This window comes from Ascaphus truei, chromosome 5 (assembly GCF_040206685.1).
Source record: "Ascaphus truei isolate aAscTru1 chromosome 5, aAscTru1.hap1, whole genome shotgun sequence".
NCBI classification, from domain to species: domain Eukaryota; kingdom Metazoa; phylum Chordata; class Amphibia; order Anura; family Ascaphidae; genus Ascaphus; species Ascaphus truei.
The window spans coordinates 128,407,207-128,424,710 of NC_134487.1; the positions used below are offsets into that span (position 1 = coordinate 128,407,207).

The following is a 17,504-nucleotide window of genomic DNA, read 5'->3' on the forward strand; positions in this document are numbered from 1 at the left end:
GGTTTGAGCGGAGGGTTCATTCGTCCGTGTGTCCCCACCCCCCCCACCGTCGGTCCATCCGTCCGTCCCCCACGGTCCGTCCATCCCCCACACACAACACACATACACACACTTCCCCCCGCCTTCCTCCCGTAGCTCCTTCCCTGCTCCCCTCCTTACCTCCTCATTGGCACACTCGCGCACCACGTGATGCGTCAACACTTCAGAACACCACCTTCTGGTAGCACTGGCCGGCTGACGCGTCACAGCACGTAGTGAGCCACGGAGGGACGAGGCAGCGGGGACCAACAGATTGCAGGTAAGGGGCTGGTGCCGCACGCGTCGCCGACCGCAGCGGGTCTTCAGCCTAAAAGGGGAAAGGCATGTCTCGCAGAGAGATGCAGAATGTGATATGTCTCGTTATAACATGAGCATCATGTAACTCCTCCTGACTCCTCCTACGGACACTCCCTAAGGCTCAAGATGGTGCAGACGGGGCAAAATAAGAATGTTGACATAGTCAATAGCCAGTTCTACTCCCAAATTCCCTTGATACATAATCGCCTATAACTTCAAGTTTATATATGTATGTATATCTTTATTTATATAGCACCATTTATTACATAGCGCTTCACAGCAGTAATACAGCAGTAATAATATAGCACATAATGGAATAAGCGCTTCAGACATCAAAGTAACATTAGGAAAAGGACTCCCTGTCCCGAAGAGTTTACAATCTAAATTGGTGCTTTAAATGCAACCATGACAGCATCCAGTGAACCCAAAAGGAAAAAGAATAGTTTTTTGCTTGTCAAAAATGATTTTAACAAGTGATTCATTGACCAACTTTAACCTATTAAACTTGTCGCTGACATTTGTTCAGTGTGTTTATACAGTATGTGAGAATTCACCTTTAACAGCTTCTGTGCAATACAGGCAGTACTCGGTTATCCAACGGAATCCGTTCTGGAAGTAGCGTTGGATAGTGAAACCGTTGTAAAGTGAGTCCCATGTTAATCAGTGGCGGTGAGCGTTGGATAATGCATTCTGACATCGAAAAACAGCCCGTAGGGAGGCAGTGTAAAGCGTTGGATATGCCATTCGTTGTAAAGTGTAACGTTGGATAACGAGAACTACCTGTATTGGTATTAATGCCCTATCCCATATCGTTAGCATCTTCTCGTATTTTTATGTACACATCAAACCATCAATCTCAACTGACTGAAGTAGGAGATACAAATTGAGACTTTTAACTGTCAATTCCTACCTCACAGTTTACTGAATAGCTGGTCAATACCGATTTGTAATATTATTTTATTTTTATATATATATATATGTAGAGGTATCAGTATATATATATATATATATATATATATATATATATATATATTTTTTTTTTTTTTTTTAGGTTATCTCATTTACATAAAAATGTACCTGTCCCATCAAATCAGGAGGGCAGCAACTATTCATAATCAGTAATATATATATATATATATATATATATATATATATATATATATATACATTACCATAATGTTACATGTTTAAATCCATGGGGGCGGGGGGGGCTTCATCACCCAGGGGCGGGGGGGCTTCATCACCCCCCCCCTTCCGTACCCACAGTTCTAGTTTCATACATGGAATTAAAAAGGCGAAATAGCTACGTAACAAACACATACTGCACAGTTTACATGGTGCAAGAAATATTTAATGAATATAGCGAGATCTGTTTGAGTGATATTGTCCTTAACAGCTTGAAAAATGCATTCCTCGCAGTTTACTGAATAGGCCCCTCAGTGACTTAATGATTGTTCACTTCTGTCTTTAGGTTTTTTCTTTCTATGGTACATCTGTTTTTCCCTTGGCTTTGTACTCTTCAGCCCCTGACTTCTAATGTACTAATGTGAAGCACTATGTACACTAATGGCGCTTTATAAATAAAGGGAAGAAAATCAGGGCTCCACGGATTTGCTCAATAAACTCATTTATTGCCAATAGACTTAAGGTTTCAGCCACACATCAAAAGCAGAAATGGCCTGTGTGGCCGAAACCTTAAGTCTATTGGCAATAAATTAGTTTATTGAGCAAATCCGTGGAGCCCTGATTTTCTTCCCTTCGTTATACCCTGGATTGATACAGAGAATCCTGAACCGGGAGCACCGGTAGTTGTATCCCCTTTTTTCTGATTATAATAGTGTGCAGCAATTTATCATGCTTCTATTCGCTATATCAATAAAGACATACATACTTCAGTCACCGTTTGTGTCACTGAAATAGTAAGAGTACTGCATGAGTCCCATGGACAGGACAGCTAGGCTAGTAACTCATGGGGGAAGAGACATTTAAATGATAATGCAGACAAACAAATGCACTTGTGGGCAGGTTGTTGGGCGAGCCGGGGCGAGGGCTGTTGGAAGCTCCGGAAGGAGCCCAGTGAAGGAAGGGGACCCTAGTCCTGGTAATCCCTGTATGATTGTGGCCCTGGGCAGGATCTATGTTCATAGGTCTTACTATGAGAACAACCAATGAAGAAAGATGATCATACCCGATCTTCAAAGTGGCCAAGCATTGTAACAAAGTAGCAGGGTCTGTGAGGGGGGTGTTTGGCTATGTAGGGAGATGTATTACCAGCACAGGTACGGATACCACTTTACCAGTAATTGCCGAGTGAAAACTCACATGGAGTCTGTGTCCAGTATTAAAATCTTAGGAGACCCTGCGTTTCAGATAAAGGTAAAGATTCTGGGTTAATCTTTGTAGCAGACTGGGTAGCCACATGTCTATTCCTGCTATCACTGTCTGTTTCTGTCACCAAAGACGGTCATATAAGGAGATACTGGCATAGTTCAGAGTTACAAGACAACCAACCCCAATATAGAAATGCATAAGAAGCCAAGGTTCAAGGGACATTCTCCAATCACACCTGCTTCCCTATTGAGAAGAGTAAATATTGTATGCAGTTCAACCTATTTGATGATAAATATTTGCACATGGATACAGATAAGAACTTGGTACTAAACGGTATATTCATTTTCTAAGTTCATTTGATGAAGAATGCAGCTTTGTTAAATTGATGGACCGTAGCAAAGGGATTTATTGCAGGATTCTGCTGTTTATTGGCACCACAGGTGGATATACAACTTTCTGCAAATATTAACAATAAATGATCATTTTATAAATAACATGGAGAGAGGAGGCACCACTGGCAGCAAAGGGGTTAAATAACCTTTAAGACATACATTATTTGCAGTTCTCCTTAGAAAATCATATCCGCATATCCTACACTGAGGCGGTTACATGTGCAAAAAACATGTGTTGTTTTTCTTTCCGTTTGAGATGGTGCCCCCTTCATACTGTATTTCTGTAGCTTGCTCCTAAACTTCCTTACATCTGTTTACATAGAGAGAGGGAGCGGCTCAGCGAGTAAAAGACACTGACTGGCACTGAGTTTGAAGCAGTGGAGCCTGGTTCAATTCCCGGTGTCAGCTCCTTGTGACCTTGGGCAAGTCACTTTATCTCCCTGTGCCTCAGGCACCAAAAACATCGATTGTAAGCTCCACGTGACTGTGTCTGCAAAATGCCCTTGTAAAGCGCTACGTAAAAACTAGAAGCGCTATACAAGAACATGCTATTATTATTATTACATGGGTGAAATTCCCGCTATAGATCCTCATCAGTCTGGGATAGAACAAAATGACAGACATAATCAGATGAAGACTTAATTCCAATCTGATGATGCCACTGCCTTGGGAGGACGAGTCAAGCAGGGGATTCTGGGAAAGGAAATATCAACCACTAAGACTCCTTGATACCGTCGCAATCCTTGAAAACTATTTTTTTTGAAGTGAAACTTCCTTAGTGGCACCTCATTCGAACTGGGGCAAAAAAGAATTGTGGAGACAGAAATGAAACGGATGTGACGTCAGTGCTGGCAGTTGAGGCCGAGCTGTGTTCTGGCTCAGCCCGACCCCAACTCTGACATCACACCCGCTCCACAAATCAGATGCGGCGGCGGAGATAGCTGCCGGCGCCGCTCCTAATGGCCGCAATTCCCCCCACGTGCATTGCTAATGTACAGCGGCTCCCCGGGCTCTCTGTCCCAGCCGCGACATATGCGGCGGCGGCGGCGATAGCCGCCGGCGCCGCTCCTAACGGCCGCAATTTCCCTCAGGTGGAGATGGGCACAGGCGGCATCCGGGGCAACCCGCACCGGCTCCTGGGACCAGACCCGCTCTCTGTCCCAGCCGCGCGCTCTGCCGGGCTGGAGACTCCACAGAGCCCCCCTGCGCATGCTCTGCTGATCTCACTCGGGTACAGGCAGCAAGGGGACCTATTCAGCCACCGCCAAGCTCTGCGCTGCCCGCGCCGCACATGCGCAGTAGTCATGGCGACGCTTCCAGACGCCACGCATGCGCAGAAGCGGCGGCCAGCGGCGCCATTCCCCCCCACACGTCCGCTGCCATGCCGCGCATGCGCTGTTCCCTGCGCCCGCTCACATGCCGCACATGCGGTAGTCATGGCGACGCTCACGGACGCCACGGCTTGGAGACCTCCCTGCGCTGCCACTGCTTCACATGCCTGCCTCCTGCTTGTAGCTGATCTCCGGGCCGGTCACCGACCCCCTGTCCGGCAGGATGTCTGTCTGACATGGAGACCCGCGCCCTGCTGGATATCTGGGGGGAGGCGGACGTGCTGGGATCCTGCCCGTCCCAAGTCCCAGGATCCTGATTCTCCCCCTGGACCCCCCGTGCAGGGGAGGTGAGCAGGCGGAGGAGACCCAGGAGCTGAGGGGGGCCGAGGAGGAAGACGAGGAGCCGCCCCACCCTGGGGAAGTGGGGGGGCCCGAGTCATGCTAGGACAACTTCACAGGGAGAGTTCTTCCTGCTACACCGAGCACCCGATCAAGATGGAGGAGGGGCCCAGCGTTGCCATCCGTCATTCATATATACTCGTACTCACCTCCTGTGTCACACACAGTCAAACACACCCTGTGTCACACACACGCGCACTCGGACACACACTGTCACGCGCACACTCAGTCACGCACACTCACAGTCGCACGCACGCACACTCACACGCTTGCACACTCACAGTCACACGCACGCACTCAGACGCACGCACTCAGTCACACGCACGCACACACAGTCACACAGTCACACGCACTGTCACACGCACACACAGTCAGTCACACGCAGTCACATGCACACTCAGTCACACGCACACTCTCAGTCACACGCACAGTCACACGCACACTCTCAGTCACACGAACACTCTCAGTCACATGAACACTCTCAGTCACACGCACACCATCAGTCACACGCACACCATCAGTCACACGCACAGTCACACGCACACACTCAGTCACACGCACACACTCAGTCACACGCACACACTCAGTCACACGCACACACTCAGTCACACGCACACACTCAGTCACACGCACACACTCAGTCACACGCACACTCTCAGTCACACGCAAACACGAGGAATTCACACTTAGCTATTTGCACTAATACAGGGGATGTGTGCCGAGCACGGGCATTCTAAGTCAAATTTATTTGCGTTTTGTCAGTGAAATTGTATTTTGATTTTTAATTAAAACATCACCAACACAAATACAATTTCTGTGACAAAAGTCAATTAAGTTTCACTTACTATGCGCGTGCACAGCACACACAGCTTTTTTTTTTTTAAATCAATAGATTTTTAGATTATTTTTGGGAAAAAATTAGGGTTTTATGTCTAATTGGCTACTCTTCTTTTTTTAATGTATTTAGTGCAAAGCTGATTTGGGGTGAATTCCACCTTTTTTTTTTTTTTTTTACATTTCTTCATCGTATTATATATGATTTCCAACAACCAAACGGAGTATGACTTACTCTTGTTAATAAAATTCAGAAAGACAAATCTTGCAAGTGTCCTAGAAGCCCTTGCTTGTAAATATTTTATTTTAGATTGTAAATATTTTGGTCTAATAATCAATATTATTGGTACTAAAAAATATCAACTTTGAAAACATGAAACAATCTTTCCCACCGCCTGAAAAAATGGGGGTGGCTCGAATCCCTTTCTTTTTATATGTGGATAAAACATCTCATATTATACACTATGCCAATTTCTTTCACAATCCCCACAGAACAAACACCCGTTCAGAATATTTAAAGGGAGCCATTGTTTCCTTGGATAGGAATAGGAAAAGTTCAGAGGGTTTCCATTTTGGTAAGAATTAGCCAAATCTATGATACATTTAAAAGATTGTGTCTTATCAATATTCATAATTAAAGGTAGGAGTTCATCTGCTCTATCTTGGAGGAACTGGTTGTAACTAATTCACTAGTGAAGATTTACACATTGCCAGAGCAACCAAGCCTGCTATTTGTGATAATTTAATAAGCATTTTTTCCCCACTTGTCTAAAAAAGCAAGTGTAGAGGGAGAGAGGGTTTGGCCCAGTATTAAAGGGGTTGTACCCCATATGGCCACCCTCTGACCGCACCGGGGAGACAAGGGGTTAACTGGACTGCAGTCCAGGAATGTGGTTTACCCCTTGTTCTATCATGAAAATGTATGTTCCCCTGTTCCCATGTTTTATTGTTATATCAGTGTCTGCACCACACACACACTGGGATCCATCTGGGAGGGCAAGGGTTAATAGTTGTATACAGGCATACCCCGGTTTAAGGACACTCACTTTAAGTACACTCGCGAGTAAGTACATATCGCTCAATAATAAAACGGCAGCTCACGCATGCGCCTGTCAGCACGTCCTGAACAGCAATACTGGCTCCCTACCTGTACCGAAGCTGTGCGCATGCGGGGACACTATAGAGCCTGTTACAAATGCGTTATTTACATCAGTTATGCACGTATATGACGATTGCAGTACAGTACATGCATCGATAAGTGGGAAAAAGGTAGTGCTTCACTTTAAGTACATTTTCACTTTACATACATGCTCCGGTCCCATTGCGTACGTTAATGCGGGGTATGCCTGTAGTGATTATAGCCCTTTGTTTAATTTTCCCGCCTTTTCAGGCACCATTTTGCAGGGTCCCATAGGCCGCCATTGGAGCTCCATTCATTTCAATGGCGGATCTAGCTGTTTTGGACCTGTTTCCCATAAAGACCAGCAGGTGGCGTCCGAGAGGAGGAGCGGCGGTTTCCCATTGTAAGTCAATGGGCTCATTGACTTCAATGGAGATTCCTCGACGGCGCTTTCCAGGAACGAGTTGGCTCCCGTCCAAACCGCAAAGCGGATACTTTATCTGAAAAAGAACTTTGATCACTGATTAGTCAAGTTCAACGTTAAGTTGCGTGGGAAACTTCGGTTCTAGGGCACCCAGAAATAAAATTATTTTTGCCCCTAGTCCCTAGACCTCCCCCCCACTCGACCACCACCGGGTCCCCGAATCCAGGACCCCCAGAAAGGGTCGTGCTGAGAGAGCGGGTCGCGCCATAGGTTCCAATGGCGGCGGCAGAAGCAGCTCAAGAAAATGACTGTCAGAAAAGCTACAAATCAGGAACCCATATCTCCGGTGCTGGAGGGTCCCGAGGGCCAGGGTTTGGGGTACCTGTAGGCACTGTTCCGGCATGGCTGCAGAACCATCCTTGACCCTCTCGGACCAACCCGACGGAGTATGGACCCCCTTAAAGGTTCGGGAATTTTCCCATAGACTTCAATGGCGGCCAATTTCCATTGACCGGCTATGGCGGAGAAACCCCATAAGCTTCAACGGCGGCGATGCCCCGTTGAAAGTCTATGGCGGCGGATTCCCATAGCCGCCAACGGCGGCGGTTTGCCATTGAAAGTCTATGGCGATGGAGCCCGTTGTTTTCAATGGGGATTTAGTGAAAAACCATGATTTCATTTACAGCGGAGAATTTTGTATTAAAATAGGAAACGGTTTAAGTAGTATTTGTGTATCTCCGGTTCCGAAGGTCGTAGCGGGCTGAAACTTGGACCATATGGTGTCCCAGTTCTGGCATTGAGATCTGGGTAGTTTGGACCCGCTGGACCCAACGGAACCGGATATTTTAATATGTTTGTATTTTACCTTTTAATACTGTATCCCAAGGCAGGGATAAAAACCAGAGGAAATTCCTTTGCACAAAGGGAAGCAGATGGTGAGAGAGGCGACCCAATGTCTAGAGACTAAGTACTGTTCAAAGGGTTTTGCCACCTTCACTGTTTACCTGAAGGCGGAGACGCCTCAAACTAGAGTGGTCTGTGAGTGTCATATTTTACACCTACAAACAAGGGGCATCCTGCCAGATATTCCTTTTGGCAGACTGGCCGGCGTCCCTGATGTAAATGTGGGGCTACAGAAATGAGACCCTCAGGGTCCTAGTGCGCATGGGCTAACTAGCTGGGGGGCATGGGTTAAAATGTGTTCCCACGTTAAGGATTGGATACAGGTAATTGCTATCCAATAGCCTGTACTCAATGTTAGGAATAGGGTTACAAAGATATATAAACTGTGGTCAACCCTATATCCATGGTCTTCAAATACCATCTTGATTGTTACCTGATTGCTGGAGAATTGCTATCTGATACTTCTCATCCCCCATCCCCAATTAAGTGTTACTTCTTGCCTGCTACTGTACTATATTGCTGTGTTCACCTGTTTAAGGAATAAATATACTTTATTATATCTAAGCCTCGTTCAGTTCAACCCAGATATTTGGTGTATTATTATAGCCTGTCACAAAGTTACCGTCACATCAAGTAGTAACACTATAAAATCAAGAGGAGATTTCCCTAAGATGCCATATACAATGAGCAATGTTGGCATTTTCATATCGACATTTCATGCACGTAACCTGAACATTTTATTTAAATGTATTTCATTATTGCCTAGGAGTTAGATATGTGCTATTTATTAACTTGAATTAAAAACCAGTCAACCAATGTAAGTGAATTAACATGACTGTAGCCAGAAAGAGAGTGCGCCTTTTTATCACTTTATAAAACATAAGAGGGCTTGCTCACAGTACATAATGCTTACAGACTCGTCAAAGAACGATTCTTTTGTAAACCAACTTTTGGGGTCTACTGCTGTAGCATCAAAGAGGGTACACAAAAAAAATAAAGAGTTCCATATTTTGTGCTTTTTCTACATATTTTAGTTTTCCACTAAATGTGTTTTCCACGCTTCACACACATGTGCGCATAGCAGATGCCATTTTTACCATTTGTGCACGAATGTTTGAAATCCCTATAATTAAATTGCTGTAACTTTCCATCAAAGCCCATTTCTGATTTAACCATATGGTTGGAGGAAAATATTGCTTGAATTTGTTTTGGCATTTTTTAAAAAAATGTATCTATTTTTTAACTTCTCTTGGTATTTGTGCATTAATAATAATGTTTGTGATGCAGGTGTGGGACTGGATGGCCGGGCAGTGCATATCATTACAAGCACACAAGGAAGCCGTAAAAGGTTTTAGGCTTTTGCTGGATTCAAGACTCCTATCGTGGTCGTTTGATGGAACGGTGAAGGTAAGAAAGACTTCAGAATATGTAACAAGTAGAAATACCCTGCCCATTTTATGTCCAAAGAGGCTACCATAAAAACAAACAACATGGAAATGTATTTATTAGGATAATAACGTGTACGTATCAAGGCAAAGGTGGTGCAATTCTGGAGCAAAAACATTGATCCAGATGTATTAAACAAAAAAAATATTGCCTTTTGTTTTCTGAAGGATTTTTTATTCGATACAGAATTGCACCACTTTTGCCTTGATAAATATGGTCTCAGATGTTCAAATATCCAGTCGCCCTATGCTTATGCATTACACCTACTGCTCTGCAGCACCAATAAAGGAATATGGAAGAAATAAGCACCTGCATTGCAGCGTGCACTTCTGGAGCTGGCAGATTATGAATAAAGTGCTCAGAGATGTGCTATAACTGACTTTTTAGATACAAATACAAACAAACGTGTTGCCTCACCAGTAACAGGAGCCACTTCTGACTATTAGACATTGTATAAACTGCAATGCCTCCTATGTGGCGTATTTATTAGAATGCCCTTGCTGAAAACAATCTGTAGGACGCACTGACAGGCCCCTGAAGAATAGGTTTCTGCAACATTATGTTGTTGTAGCGGTAAAACTCATTAAATGCATTTGTTTGCAAAAGCGCAAAAAATGCACTTCCTGACTTGGAATTTCTTGATATTTCCATTTGAAGTGCCTATTTAGTCATAGTTCAGCGTTACCAAACCATACAACTCGTGAAGTATGGTTATGAAATAATGTCAAAAAGAACATTTAATAGCCTTTTCCTCGGCAGTCAAAGAATGTAGTTAATGACTTTTACCTCTACAACGACGATAAGAGAGACACAGAACATGAAACATGGAGTCTCCAAGCATTTCATGAAATATTATAATAAAGACTCAAAAGTATTCACTGTTAAAGGGATATAAGTTGTTAGGCCCAGACGTAAGAAGGGGTGATAGATTTATGCAATTTAGAGAGACATATCGGATTCACAAACTCCAGACTTTGTCTCCTCAAGGGCTAAATGTAGACATTGATTTAACAGCATTTATTGAAAGCTAATGATTCCTACTGCTGAGTTTGTCATTTAGTTTGTAAATTGGCTATCACAATGATTCACTTTTTTCTACTTTTTAACATTTTTAGTTGTTTCTTTGCACTCTGTTTGATTTTCTATTTTTTTTCTCAATATTTTTTTCAAATATTTTTTACATTCATATTTTTCTGTACACATTTTTTCTCTTTTTAGCTTTTATTATTACCATTGTAACACCCTTTAAAGGTTTTTGTATCCTTTACTATATCTTACATCTGATTTGTGTGTTCAATGTCTTTTTTAGACTGGTTATGCACTAATATCCCCTAATCCTGCTTTTGTGAGTCTTTATTTTACATTCTTTGTCACCGCTCTTTTTTTTCCCCAGTATATTTCTTTGTTACATCACATTTAAAAAAAAATAAAAAATAAAATGTTTTACTTGTTCTTTATTCAAACTTTCTGTGGATAAGGTGAGGGTTGGGGTACAGAAAGAAAAATTAGTGTAACTACTGCTTGCCAATAATAGAGACATTAATAATTGGATTCAGTATTTCATGTGGGTTATAGTATATTTCAATATAAACCCTCTAAGTGCCAATTTCCCTACGGATTTATTTTTAATGATGAATGTAAAATATATTTATCACATAAATGAAACAACATATATATATGTGTTTGTTGCGCCAGGATCACAACACTAAGCGTACTTTGCCGTTTACAGCCCTTATTCTATAACCTTTGATAGTGCCGATGTGCAGCGATCACACGGATTTCTCCACTGACTTTGGTCAGCGCTATCATAGGTTAAAGAATTAGGGGCTATATCCTCTATCGGTATATCTTAAAAAATGAGCGAGTTCTGTTTTGTATAGTTTGGAATTACTTTAGCTTTCCAGGTACAGAACACTATCCCTTTTTTTTTTTGTTACCTATAAATATAACTATTCAGAAATATAATATATTTGATCTTCTAGCTCATTATTTGTTTTTGTGTATATTATCACTATACACATCATTGTTAGTTGGATCTAGCGCTGATAGAGAGTGTAATTAGTTAGTCAGTTTGTTGTCATTTCAAAATACTTTACAGATATGGGATCTTGTGACTGGACGTATTGAACAAGAATTTCGATGCCACACTGAGGCAGTTCTGTCTTGTGATGTTTCGCCTGATGCCACCAAATTTGCATCTACCTCTGCTGACAAGAGTGCCAAGGTAAACGCTGAGATTTCTGTCAGTATAGTACCAGTGACATGGTACCCATGACATGGTACTCGTGACATGGTACCCGTGACATGGTACCCGTGACATAGTACCCGTGATATAGTACCAGTGATATATTTAGCTTGTTCCATTTATTCTGCTTTGATGACGGCCCATACAGAACTCTGAGTCTTTGAGATGTGTATCTATGTAAAGTAAGCGGGGGGTGGAAGTGTGGTGGTAATAGGGGGCGCAGAGTACCAATACTTTTATTTACACACACCCAGTTGTTCCACGTTTTGTTTTAAACCAAAATGACCTTATTTCAGGAAGCCTCTCTCCATTTGTTTTGTTTTTTTAAAGCATACGTGTTGGATTAATCTTTATAAAATACTAGCTGAGAGCCCCGGCGTTGCCCGGGATGTTTGTGGTGTGGGTGTGGCATTGGGTGGGGAGTGGTCCACGCGGCCCATGTGCGGTGGTAGTGCTGCTGTGGCTGTACTGATGGTGATTGTATTGGTGTGCTGATTTGGGAGGGTTGGTGCTGATGTGGGGTGCGGATGTGGGTGTGCCGATGGGGGAGGTGCAAAGGTGGCGATGTGTGGGTGCTGATGGTGTTGATGGGGGCTGGGAATGGTGGGGAGCCGAGAATGCCAGTGTGCTGGGGGGGCATGGGATACCGGTGTGCTGATGTGGTGGTGCTGGGGGGTGTGTGTGTATACATGTTTGTGTGTATACATTGTATGTGTGTGTGTGTATACATGTGTGTGTGTGTGTATGTGTACGTGTGTGTGTATACACGTGTGTGTGTATGTGTATACACGTGTGTGTGTATACACGTATGTGTGTGTATACACGTGTGTGTGTATACACGTGTGTGTATACACGTGTGTGTGTATACACGTGTGTGTGTGTATACACGTGTGTGTATACACATGTGTGTGTGTATACATTGTGTGTATGTATATATTGTGTGTGTGTATACGTGTGTGTGTGTATACACATGTGTGTATACACGTGTATACATGTTTGTGTGTGTGTATACATGTTTGTGTGTATACATTGTATGTGTGTGTGTGTGTGTGTGTACATTTGTGTGTGTGTACACATGTTTGTGTGTGTATACACATGTGTGTGTATACACATGTGTGTGTGTGTGTGTGTGTGTATACGTGTGTGTGTGTATACATGTGTGTGTGTGTGTGTATACATGTGTGTGTGTGTATACATGTGTGTGTGTGTGTGTATACATGTGTGTGTATATACATGTGTGTGTATACACATGTGTGTGTACACGTGTGTGTGTGTACACATGTGTGTGTATACACATGTGTGTGTATACACATGTGTGTGTGTATACACATGTGTGTGTGTATACACGTGTGTGTGTGTATGTGTGTGTGTGTGTGTGTATACATGTGTGTGTGTGTGTGTGTATACATGTGTGTGTGTGTGTATACATGTGTGTGTATACATGTGTGTGTGTGTGTGTATACATTATGTGTATGTATACCTGTGTGTATATGTGTGTGAGTGTATACGTGTGTGTGTGTGTGTATGTCTCCATGTGTGTGTGTGTATGTCTCCATGTGTGTGTGTGTATGTCTCCATGTGTGTGTGTTTATGTCTCCATGTGTGTGTGTACGTGTACATGTGTGTGTGTGTGTGTGTACGTGTCTACGTGTACATGTGTGTGTGTGTGTGTGTGTGTACGTGTACATGTGTGTGTGTGTGTACGTGTCTACGTGTACATGTGTGTGTGTCTACGTGTACATGTGTGTGTGTGTGTACGTGTGTGTGTCTACGTGCGTGTGTGTACGTGTGTGTGTGTGTACGTGTGTGTGTCTACGTGTGTGTGTTGTGTGTGTTTGTGTATACGTGTGTGTGTTTGTGTCTACGTGTGTGTGTTTGTGTATACGTGTGTGTGTGTATACGTGTGTGTGTATACACGTGTGTGTGTATACACGTGTGTGTGTGTACACGTGTGTGTGTACACATGTGTGTGTGTACACATTTGTGTGTGTACACATGTGTGTGTGTGTGTACACATGTGTGTGTGTGTACACATGTGTGTGTGTGTACACATGTGTGTGTATACATGTGTGTGTGTGTGTATACATGTGTGTGTGTGTGTGTATACATGTGTGTGTGTGTATACATGTGTGTGTATACATGTGTGTGTGTGTATACATTATGTGTATGTATACCTGTGTGTATACGTGTGTGAGTGTATACGTGTGTGTGTATGTGTACATGTGTGTGTGTGTGTATGTCTCCATGTGTGTGTGTGTATGTCTCCATGTGTGTGTGTGTATGTCTCCATGTGTGTGTGTACGTGTACATGTGTGTGAGTATACGTGTACGTGTGTGTGTGTACGTGTCTACGTGTACATGTGTGTGTGTGTACGTGTACATGTGTGTGTGTGTACGTGTCTACGTGTACATGTGTGTGTGTGTCTACGTGTACATGTGTGTGTGTCTACGTGTACGTGTGTGTGTGTCTACGTGCGTGTGTGTACGTGTGTGTGTGTGTACGTGTGTGTGTACGTGTGTGTCTATGTGTGTGTGTGTCTACGTGTGTGTGTTTGTGTATACGTGTGTGTGTTTGTGTCTACGTGTGTGTGTTTGTGTATACGTGTGTGTGTGTATACGTGTGTGTGTGTATACGTGTGTGTGTGTCTACGTCTGTGTGTGTGTCTACGTGTGTGTGTGTGTGTCTGTGTCCCTGTGTGTCCTTTGGCCCGTGACTCCGCCTCAGGGAAGGGGGGGGGGTGGGGGGGGAGGTGGTGGGAAGGGGGGGGTGGGGGGGAGGTGGTGGGAAGGAGGGGGGTGGGGGGGAAGGGGAGGTGGGGGGAAGGGGAGGTGGGGGGGAGGTGGGGGGGAAGGGGAGGTGGGGGGAGGGGGGGTGGGAGGTGGTGGGAAGGGGGGGGAGGTGGTGGGGAGTTGGGAAGGGGGGTGGGGGAGGTGGGAAGGGGGGTGGAGGTGGTGAGGAGGTGGTGGGAGGTTGTAAGGGGGGAGTGAAGGGAAGGTGAAGGGGGGGTGAAGGTGGGGGTGGAGGGGAGGTGAAGGGTGGGGGTGGAGGGGAGGTGAAGGGGGGGGTGGAGGGGGGGGGGGTGGAGGGTGGGGGGTGGAGGGGAGGTGAAGGGGGGGGTGGAGGGGAGGTGAAGGGGGGGGTGGAGGGGAGGTGAAGGGGGGGGTGGAGGGGAGGTGAAGGGGGGGGTGGAGGGGAGGTGAAGGGGGGGGGGGGTGGTGGAGGGAGGTGAAGGGGGGGGTGGAGGGGAGGTGGAGGGGAGGTGAGGGGGGGGGGTGTAGGGAGGTGAAGGGGGGGGTGGAGGGGAGGTGGAGGGGAGGTGAAGGGGGGGTGGAGGGGGGGTGGAGGGGAGGTGAAGGGGGGTGGGGGGTGAAGGGGAGGTGGGGGGTGAAGGGGGGGTGGAAGGGGAGGTGGGGGGGGGGTGAAGGGGAGGTGAAGGGGGGTGGAGGGGAGGTGAAGGGGAGGTGGAAGGAAGGGAAGTGAGGGGTGGGTGAGGGGAGGTGAGGTTGAAAGGGGGTGACGGGGGTGAGGGGAGGTGAAGGGGGCGTGAGGGGAGGTGAAGGCCGCTCCCTCACCCGTCCGGGCCGCTCACTCACCCGTCCGGCAGCTCCATCACCCGTCCCGGCCGCTCCCCACGTGTATCTGAGGCGGGAGGCAGCTTGTTGTGGCCGCTCCCCCGTTGTGTCCCGGGCGCACGCTCGCTCCGCTGACTGGTAGCGGCGCCGGGGGGTGGAGGGGAGGTGATTTGAAAGGGGGGTGAGGGGTGGGTGAAGGCCGCTACAACTCACCCGTCCGGGCCGCTCCCACGTGGATCTGAGGAGGCGGAGGCAGCTTGTTGTTGCCGCTCCCCCGCTGTGTCCCGGGCACTCGCTCCTCCGCTGACTGTAGCGGCGCCGGGGGGGGGGGGTTTGAAAGCGCGGGAGACACGGGGAGAGGAGGAGGTGCGCGCAGGTGTGGAGGCTGATTTCGGGGAGGAAGAGGCGGAGGCTCCCGGCGGGTATGTGAGCCCCCCCCCCCGGGTTATACATGCTGCTAATGTACACCCCCCCCCCTACTGTGTGTGTGTGTGTGTCCCTGTGTGTGTGTGTGTGTGAGTGTGTGTGTGTGTGTGTCCGTGTGTGTGTGTGTCCGTGTGTGTGTGTGTCCCTGTGTGTGTGTGTGTGTGTGTCCCTCCCTGTGTGTGTCCCTGTGTGTGTCCCTGTGTGTGTGTTTGTGTCCTGTGTGTCTTTGGCCGTCACTCCGCCTCAGGCAATGAGAGGTGTGCGGGGGCGGCCCAAGGGACCAATGAGATTTCCCTAGGGACACCGACATCCAGCAGGCAGGCAGGCTGGCATGCATGCATGCAGGCAGGCAGGCATACAGTGCCTTTCACTAATATAGTATAAGATTGTATGGTCCAAAAAATCTTTTCCTCAATGTTTAATAATTTCCGAATTTGTATAAGTCAGACCACTGTGGCACTACTTTTTAAGCCACTTCAACCACTGATAATTAGTGCACCCCATGCTTCCAATCAAACTATGTTTAATCTCTCAACAGTATTTAATACCTTCATGCTTCTTTTCCTTGTATAATGTTATACAAACCCCAGCCCAGGCGTCTACAGTGTTCTTCCTTTCTGTTCTGTTTTTAATTACTTTGCTTTTTAATTGTTGTTATTAGTTCTGTTGTACAGATGCCTAGCTAAGAAACCAATGATCGTGATGTAGAGATATCACATCTTCACCAAATACAGATGCCCCAGTGGTAGATGACCGTCTCACATAACTTGCATACAATATCAGTTATTAAAACACAAGTAGTAAGACGCATTCAATCCAGTCGTCTGTACATATAAAAGCTTCAACGAGGGGACTTTAAAGTTGGAACAGATCATTTCTGTAATCAAATCTTGAATGAAGGAGATGAAACACAAATGTCTAACTTTTACCTAAGATCTTAAGACTTACTACTTTAAATTACTTATATCCTCTACTGAAACGCCTTTCATCTTCCTTACATTGGCTGTGTTTCAGTTGTCCTCATTAATCTGTCTTCATGCCTTTATATTTATCTCTGTACACTCATCTTCTATTAACTGTTAAATATTTTTGCTCCAGTAGCATTTATCTACTGATCCAAAAGAAAAGGCAACATTGCAGAGTTTCTAGTGAATTGTTTGCATTAAAGCTGCAGTTCAGGCTCTCCCGTTTTTTTGGGTTTTTTTTAGTTTTTTTTTTTATTTCAATAGTTTCATGTGGGCAATCTCTACTTACCTAAAAAAAACTGCATAGCTGCCGGTCAATTAGTTCTCCGTCTATTGATTGCAAAGTTTGGCGACGTCTTAAATATGGGGAATGTAAATCGTTGCTATAGGAACAAGCATGCTTGTTAAAATAGAATACAAGAAAAATTGGTCTTCAAAGTTGTTTTTTTAAAACAGAAAATGCTAAAAGTATTTTTTTCTTACTACAGAACTGATTTATTAAAATAAACACACATGCAGGATATTGCCTGAACTGCAGCTTTAAAGAAGTAGTCTAATGAGAAATCGCCAACCATCTTTCCAATTGATTTTATTTAAGTAATAATCCCAGAAGAACAGGGCATTACTGGCCAATAATTCCCTGGCTGGAAGAGTTGAAGGGCCAAAGCTAATTGTAGGTTTTTTTCATAAATAATATAGACACTTGTGTAGTTATATTGATTTTATAAACATATTCTACATTTGCTTTTGTGCCTTTATTGTACTTGTTTATTAAAATT

General features: G+C 45.1%; 1 protein-coding gene across 1 annotated transcript in view; it reads left to right on the top strand.

Moving 5' to 3' along the window:
• APAF1 (apoptotic peptidase activating factor 1) overlaps positions 1-11,888 on the top strand; it is a 60,108-nt gene extending 48,220 nt beyond the window's left edge. The window contains exons 23-24 of the mRNA XM_075600708.1: positions 9,358-9,477; positions 11,615-11,888. Of these exons, the coding sequence (XP_075456823.1) occupies positions 9,358-9,477; positions 11,615-11,791 (297 nt within the window). The 3' untranslated portion in view covers positions 11,792-11,888. The remainder of the gene's footprint in view (positions 1-9,357; positions 9,478-11,614) is intronic.
• The last annotated feature ends 5,616 nt before the right edge of the window (positions 11,889-17,504 follow it).